The sequence below is a fragment of the Austrofundulus limnaeus genome, unplaced genomic scaffold (assembly GCF_001266775.1).
Source record: "Austrofundulus limnaeus strain Quisiro unplaced genomic scaffold, Austrofundulus_limnaeus-1.0 Scaffold45, whole genome shotgun sequence".
Classification (NCBI taxonomy): Eukaryota; Metazoa; Chordata; class Actinopteri; order Cyprinodontiformes; family Rivulidae; genus Austrofundulus; species Austrofundulus limnaeus.
Window position 1 is genome coordinate 1,462,508 of NW_013952447.1, and position 8,241 is coordinate 1,470,748.

An 8,241-nucleotide genomic window follows, 5' to 3' on the forward strand; every position below is an offset into this window, starting at 1 on the left:
ATGAGAGTATAACATTATAACATGATATAAAACTCAAAAAAGTTGATTTTTACATGATATTGCCCTTTTAAAAGATCTCCAGTATAGTAAATTTTAGAATAGAATGTGAACACTGTTAGAAACATTTGCACCACTGTCAGTTTCATATTACATGTTTTTTCTTTTTTTTTCAGCAGGTATATAATATTTCTACAGGACGTGTCCCAGGCTTACCAGATGAGCTACAGCTAGCTGCTCCTGCTATTTGCACTTGCAAATGATCATATAGCTCTGTGTAAACTAGAGAAATTGCATTTCCTGCAAAAATGCTAGTGTGAATGCCTATTGCTGAAAACTTTAGCTGAAAGCTGGTGAAACGGAGCTGAAAATGTTAAAAAAGCAAAACAGCTAATGCGTGTTCAAATGGAATTTCAGAAAAAAGATTTATAAATATTTTTGAAGGTAATCCATCTCTGGCCAGTACCTTAAAATGAGCTCGTCAGTTCAGTCAAAATTCAATTTTATGTCTTCAAACTGGGTTGGATAGAGTTTGTTTTATTAATGAGATATTAATGAGACTTTTCCACAGAACTCCACATCAAAAAAATCACTTTAAGATGAATCTGGTGTTTGTCACRTACACACTGTCTGATAAGTGACCCTGTGTGATAAAGGTTGATGTAGAGTTCATATTTCAGTTGCACGTTGTAACTGTSTTTACTGATCCATGTTTCTTATCTGTAGTGTCCGAGTGGCTGCGGTTGCTGCCTTTCCTTGGTATCCTGGCCTTGTTGGGCTATCTGACCATCCGCCCTTTTCTTCCTAAGAAGAAGAAACAGAAAGACAGCCTSATTAACTTGAAGATCCAGAAAGAAAATCCTAAAGTGGTCAACGAGATAGACATAGAGGACCTGAACAGTGCAAATGTGTGTTACTGTCGCTGCTGGCGTTCCAAAACTGTAAGTTGACGTGTTAATTTTCTAACCTTAATGTTTGTGTGAATCACACTCTGACTGAGCTGTGGGAGAAGTTCTTGWGTCTATGGGTATTTTTGTTAAAGTTGTTCACACTAGCTGCTAAAATATTTTTTTAAGTGTAAAGTTCTTTTAATTTGTGTATTTTATTTTTAGAAAAGGGTGTGTGATCAATTTTTTGTAGCTTGGTGATCGTCTAACATTAAATTGTTTCCTGTTTTCAGTTTCCTGTTTGTGACAAGTCACACTTAAAGCACAATGAACTAACTGGAGACAACGTGGGACCACTCATACTTAAAAAGAAAATACTTTAATTGATGGTTTATGCCTAAGCCTTTTCTTGATGTCATGTTTCTCAATAATAATAATAATAATAATGATAATAAAACTACTGAGTGTGTATTAGCTATGTTATGTTGAATTTTTAAAGTTAGGAGAATTTATTTTTCTTGGCTCACTATGTTAGCATAATGGCATCTTAAGTGTCAAAATCAGTTTTATCCCAGTGTCTGTCATCAAATACAAATCAAAGGTGGGAACACTTTGAGGGGACAAGTTGAGAAGTACATTTAAAGACTATTTAATGACTTCCAATGATCTCAACTCATWGGTGAAGGAATGTTCTTCCCAATCAGATGCAACTTCCTGTTGAGTAGTCCAACCTGTACTTAACACKGTGTCTTGTGTACCTTTTACTTTGGACCACTCTTTGTTATCTTTGCTTTTGTTTATTTTATGTGCGAAAGCCAATCAATGTGCCAAATTTGAACGAACTTTAGGGATGTGAGAATTTCTGAATTAAATGCATGTTTGGGTCTACTTATTAATTTGTCTTTAAACATTGCAAACCACATCATTGTTGACTAATATCATCCTATATGCAGTTTTAACCTCACTAACCTTTTAGAGGTTTAAGAACTTCTGTTGATTTTTTTTCCAGCATTATATGGCTGACTGTTTTTAGCTGATTTTTGTGAAAGTAGTTTATAACTTGGCAATATTTGTTTTTTTATGTATCTGCATTTTCTAAAGTTTATGTATGTTTGAATATGAATAGAAGTTTTTTGTTTAGACGTTAGCCTGACTTTATTGATACTAATTGTAAAGAAGTCCTCATGTTTAAGTTGCTTTAGCAGACAAAACTTCAGCTTCTTTTACTGTTTTGTTTTGAGAACTCATGCAACAGAGCTAAAAGAAGTTTGATAATGATTTAAACTGAAACGAGTTAACACTTAGACCAGAATCAGCTGCAGGCAGCTACAATTAACCTTGTGATGGTTCTACAAAAACTCAAATGATCATTTTCCTGATTCAGATGGACATGATGGTCTTAATCAGATTAAATGGCACTGCAGGATTCTGTTGTGAAGATATACACATTTATTCAGCTAAAAACAGTAAATATAGATTGTGCTACTTATTGAAAAGATTAAGGCATCCCAAAGTACATAGCCACTTTAATATTAAGACTATAACAAAGACCAGATTATAAAACATGTTTCATTGTATAGCTGTGCCTTCAATCTAGATGTCAAAACAAGTACTTTTTAGTAAATTTTTATTTTGAAAGACACTAAATTTTATCAACACGTAAAATAAGGTAATAATGTTAAAAGGATGTTGGATTTGGGCCAYTTGTTGAACCTTTGGGAACACTGATTTGCTTGTGTATTTTATTTGAATAAATAAAAACTTAAGCTACTGGTGGGATTTACTTTCTTTGTCATTAGCCAGTCCATAAAATAAACTTAGATGTAGTTAAAACTAAATACATGAATAATTCAGTCTATTAAAAAAAGAAACATTTTGTGCAGTTTGATTATTTATTGTTYGGTAAAAAACTATTGTAAATTCATCAAACAGCCTAATACATGACCTTTTCATTTAGGCCTTAAAATGTAAACAAAGAAAAATAMACTGCATATTTCTGCAATTTAAGAAATACTAATATTTAGACATTTTTAAAATTTTGTTCATAAACTCAAACGTTCCCTTGAGATAAATGTAGACATTCATGAGACTGTAAGCCACGTAGTGCATGTTGTAAATGTACTTCTGTTCAAGCAGCATTTTATATCAACCAAAGTAAAATGAAATACTAAAATTTTCTCCTGAGGTTTTTTACARCTATCGATTTCTCACCAACATATTACTAATACAAAAACACACAAACAAAACATTACATGGAGTGTGAAACAAGTAAAATGTATGTGAACTGAGAAGCCAAATATGCCATTCCCAACTGATGACACACCCTTGGGTAGGATGATGCAACTCCAAGGAACTTTCCGTTTCAATGATCAACTGGTGTCCAGTCTAATGGGAACTACAGTATGTGTGAATGATAAAATATTGCTGCTGTTGATACATTCAATCCACAMCTCCAAAAAATTCTGCTTAAAATGAAATAAACTGGCTTTTCAATCCACAAACAACAAATGTGGTCACAAAAATGAGAAAATACTGATTTCATTGAATATTACAAGATAATTACTCAACTTTGACAAAAAATGTAAGTCATTCAAGTGCTTCATACTAATACAGTCGTTCAGCTCAAGCAAGAAACAAAAATATCTGTGCTATAAATAAAGTTCACTCAGTCTGACGGTACAGCATAAGTGATTTGTTCAGTGCTTGGGGTCTGAAAACCACCTGGGGCTATAAAAAGACAATGATTCAGACCAACAGAGAAGCCACTTGGTGGCTAAAGAAGAGTTCAAACTGAGGTTTGACGTGTCTCATCAAATGTCCTGTTTCAGTAGATGCAGAGGTCAGAGTGTACTCTCAAAGGTGACAGGTGTTTCATTGTCCTCTTCACCTTCTGCTGCAGTGCCTAGGAGAAATAAAAAAGCAGTGATGCCAAAAAATTGAGAAGATTGAGTGRAAACTGAATATACTATTAACAAAAAGTGAAGGTTAAGCTTACAAGCCTAAGTTGCTATTTTAAACCTACCGACTCCAAAACAAAACAAGGGATCTGAAGCTATGCAAATTTTTGCTTGTGTGAACAAAGCTATCTTAGCGGTGAGGTGAGTAAAAYGCCGCAGGGGAAGAGATAGTCACTGCTGGAATGTAACTACGAAGTGAGGTCACGCAGGAAGGGGTGGAGCCAAGTTTGGAGACTTTGAATGTCGGACTTTACGTACCCAAGAAAAATGTTGATAAGTTGGGTTTGACTCGCTCACCGCTGGTTGTGGTCTTTGGTTTCTGCAGCAGACGAGGCCCAMAGAGCCCTATAATCAGAGCTCCTATAGGGGCTGTGAGGACAATGGCGAGCACAGCCACAGTCAGCACGTCCATGCCGTACTTCTTGAGTTCCTCGTCGCCCCCCTTTGTTCTGGCCATGTCTAAAGCTGTGGAACCGATCGCTGCCTGATGGAAACAAGAACAAAACTAGTGATTCTTCCAACTTACAATCTTAATTCTGAAAAAAAGAAATACATCTACAAAAGATAACTACAGAAATATATGAAAAAAATAAAAAAATAAAGGGATAGTTCCTTTTTAAACTGAGGTTGTGGGGAGTGAGACACAAATATTCAACAGTACTCAGCGGTCAGAGCGATCTCAGTTCGAGGAAATCGAGGTGAAGAGCTCATACCTGAATCATACTGTTTAAACACAATCCAAGAGCAAATTCTATCATAAAGCTATTCAAACTAAAGGTTTGAGAACCTGTTTACATCTGAACAATGTTTGGAAACGTTGGCGTTTTTTCTAATGTTGATTCTGTTATAGAAAACAAGTTCACACAGGTAATGCTGTGTTCATTGAATCTGCTGTAGTTTCRATGCCAGGTCACTAACTGGCGCTGTGATTTTCGTCTGCACGCATGCAGAGACTTCAGTCACGAGCATGAAATCAGTTGCATCAAAAATGGTGAATACACAAATCTTTAATCAGAGAAGAATAGGAGGATGGATTGCTCCTACACGTCGAAAAGGCTGAGTAGCACAAAGCGCACTCTGCTATCTGCCATTGATACTATTGTTTATCTACTCAACGCAAGCACATACAAATGTTACTCTCTGCAGTTGTTGCTTGGGATCGGACTGGTACCTGCACGTCACAGCCCACGCATGGCAGGATTCTATTATCAGCCATGGTGCACAAAGCCATTCTTAGCAACATGATTTGGTTAAGAAAACAGTGGCAAAATTACAAACAGTCTCATGTTAAGATAAGAGGGGTTAAGAACATCAGTTTTGATAAACCCACAATTTGCTCACTCCCTTCTGCCATCGTGTCACTCACAACACCAGCTTTATATGTTGACTACTAAGATCTAAATTRACTACAGATCTATCTGATTACCAAAGTTTTTGCCATGCATTTTATATCTTTGATTAATTGTATTTCTTTCCAGTGAAGTACAAACTGATAGTGATTTTGCTAAAGCAGTTAAACAGGTTTAACTCAAGTTAAAGTAAATGTTGTAGGGGTTCCCCAAAGGGGAAATAAACATGTCCACTTGTCTTTGACTCTGGTTTAAAAATCCTTTCTCAAAAGAGGCATTTTATTTTCTTTAATAAACAAAATAATAATGTTCTTTATGTTTTTGATTTATATTCTGTTTTTAACTACAAGTTATTACCATTTTATAAATCAAAGTTGTCTAATGAAAAGAGTACACATTAAACTTTTACATTATACTTCAAGAAAAGAAAAAAAACACCATGAGAAATCTTTTAATTCAGTAAAGTCTGTTAAAAGTTAAACTTGTTTTTCTAGAAACAGGTGCAAAATGTTTCTGCTCTGGCAAGAGGCTCTTCAGACKAAACATTCTTGCTTCGTCTTGCTAACCCTCAAGGTCATTTAGCTGCTTCTCTTTAGAATACTAATAAGACTGGGACAGTTGGAGAGTAAACGAGAGTCAAATGAGCTCCATTTTTGTCTCTCTAAGCTGTTTTTCCTGTCAGGGACCTCAGCTYTGGACAAAGAGTTGGTCTCATGAGCCAAAGAGACAATCTTTTGTCCTAGAGTCCAAGGCAACTCCAGCCTTGACTCAAAATAGCCTWTTTGAACTTTTATTTTGAAAGAAGAGAACCTGTGCAGAAAATCTGGACTCTGCCCGCTCGACAAAGGCAGATCTTCTGAGATGCTGAGAAACACAAAGCTGGGAGTCCTACTGGTCTTAAGTTCTCCTGACCTGGATGCCTTAATGTACCAAGTCCTCCTGATCACCAGCTGACCTAACGGTTGACCCACACCAAAAGCTGGTTTTTGTGAAAGTGTACTGAGATCCAGCTGACAGGGCGAGACGCGGACCTAGTGCTGTTCTGGTTCTCACCTTTTGATAAGATAATTGATAACAATTAAATCTTTACTAATCCTCCTCTTTACTTTTCTAAATCTTAAAAAACCTTGCCATAAGCTAATGTACCTGTAAGCTGAGTGTTTAATAACATCTAAACCTAGTTTACTGTTGTTCTGAGTGTCAAACCTTCATTAATTACTTTGGACGCAAAGTGGTTTTTGTTAATGTTTAACCCATAAAGTTCTGATTATTACCTTAATTTGTATATAGTTAGTTCATTTTGTTCTGTAAATAAATATCATTTATTTTAGAAAATTGAACTCACTGGAGAGACAAATTATTGAGTGTGTGTTCCTCACTTTCACWACAGAGAGGTATTTATCTTTCAAGAAAAATAACCCGTTTTCCTCATTGTATATGAGAAGGTGTGTAGAGACTCTGGGTGTCTCCTCCAATGTTTATAAAAATATTCTATTGACATAAAAAATAAACTTCCTAACTYAGAGTATTATTTCATACCTGCACTGTTGCTTTGGGCATCCATGCAAGGGCTATAAAGATTTTTTCCCTCATGTTGAAGCCTGCATGCAGCACACACACGAAGGTGAAGAGGACTCTAACCAGAAGAGCTATGAGCAGAGTGGCTATACCAAGACCTAGAAAAACATCAAGACAAATGTCAAACAGAGGCACTACACATTTATCAACACAATGTATTTAATACTACAACAAAGGGCAGTTAGTCTTGAAACAGAGATGACATTCTTGTGTTGGCATGGAGCAGACTGAGCGCTTAGACACATAAGGAATTATTTTCTAAGAAAACCCAACAGGCTTAACAAATATGAAAATAAATTACAGGAGTACCGGCACAGAGAGGTACTTCAGTATTTACAGGCCACATCATAGTGCATCTGCCRTATCTTTTTTGCTTATGCAAATACTTTTACATACACTCATAGGGTCACATTTGAATTTAGTACAATGATGACAGTGTTGTTTCTGAAGGCTCTGTGTCATCGTCTTACCAACTGTGTGTCCCTCCAGATTAGACACTTGAATTTCGGCTCCAATCAGCCCAAACAGAAGAGGCTGAAACACGTCCCACGCCCACCCCACCACTTCCTCCACACGCACCTTTGGTCAAATACAAAACAGAAGTAGGTTTGACATGTCACAGCACAGATGCTTAGTTACTGMTACACCGATGAGGCACCTTCTGGACACGTAGTATGGTTCGCTGCTTTTTTTTTCTTGCGCTAACTTTATCAAATGTATGTGTTTGTACCTTTTCTGTTCTCCATCCCACGCCAGCCAGGAACGCCAACACCAAGGTGCAGAGGCCTCCAGAGCCCGGGAAGCCTGCCACGGCACTGCCAAACACGGCAAAGATMGACAGACCCAACACCAAGAAGGAACGCTTCATCACTATGTGTTTCTACAAGAGAAGAAACAAACATTTCAAAGATTTGAAACCCAGTGAAACAAAAAGTCCACTCATTAAGTTTATTGAATCCTCTGTTTTATCACTCACTGTTGAAGGAGCAATAATGCTTTTCTCCTGTCTGTCAGGGTTCCTACAGTTTAAGCCAAGTTAAATTTAAGACCTTTTAAGACTTTTTAATGCCAAGTGAAATTAAATTCAAGACCAATTTTGTAATAAACACAAATGACAAAAAATAAAATAAAATCTGGCAGAAATTCATGAATCAAAGTAGTTTTGGTTAAAGTATTCAAATATTGCTAATAGACCAATTGCTTTTATCCATATCGAACTGCTTTTTCATCAACTATAGCAGAAACATTCTTAGCAGTCAGTTTTAAACTTACTGTAATTTAATTCCTGAAAATCCTCTAACAACCCAAAATTTGGAGTTAAAGTGTCTGTGACATCAATTTTTTGTAAGAAAAGTGAATGCATTTTTGGAATGACAACATTTTTAACATTTTTCAAAAATAATTTCTCATTGCTCAGATGGACAGTTGTTGAGATATTTGCATGTGAAATAACAGTAAGTGGTGTCAAAGGGG

At 36.2% G+C, this 8,241-nt stretch overlaps 2 protein-coding genes across 2 annotated transcripts in view; one reads left to right on the forward strand and one right to left on the reverse strand.

Annotated features, from left to right (window-relative positions):
- Positions 1 to 2,656, forward strand: part of cisd2 (CDGSH iron sulfur domain 2) — a 5,641-nt gene extending 2,985 nt beyond the window's left edge. The window contains exons 2-3 of the mRNA XM_014007871.1: positions 724 to 938; positions 1,178 to 2,656. Coding sequence (XP_013863325.1) covers positions 724 to 938; positions 1,178 to 1,267 — 305 coding nt within the window. The 3' untranslated portion in view covers positions 1,268 to 2,656. The remainder of the gene's footprint in view (positions 1 to 723; positions 939 to 1,177) is intronic.
- Positions 2,657 to 4,146: 1,490 nt separating this feature from the next.
- The window catches only part of si:dkey-162b23.4 (mitochondrial sodium/hydrogen exchanger 9B2), a gene marked incomplete at its 3' end in the record, with an annotated part of 10,369 nt that continues 6,274 nt past the window's right edge, over positions 4,147 to 8,241 (reverse strand). Inside the window, 4 exon segments of the mRNA XM_014007869.1 lie at positions 4,147 to 4,325; positions 6,730 to 6,866; positions 7,239 to 7,347; positions 7,499 to 7,648. Coding sequence (XP_013863323.1) covers positions 4,147 to 4,325; positions 6,730 to 6,866; positions 7,239 to 7,347; positions 7,499 to 7,648 — 575 coding nt within the window.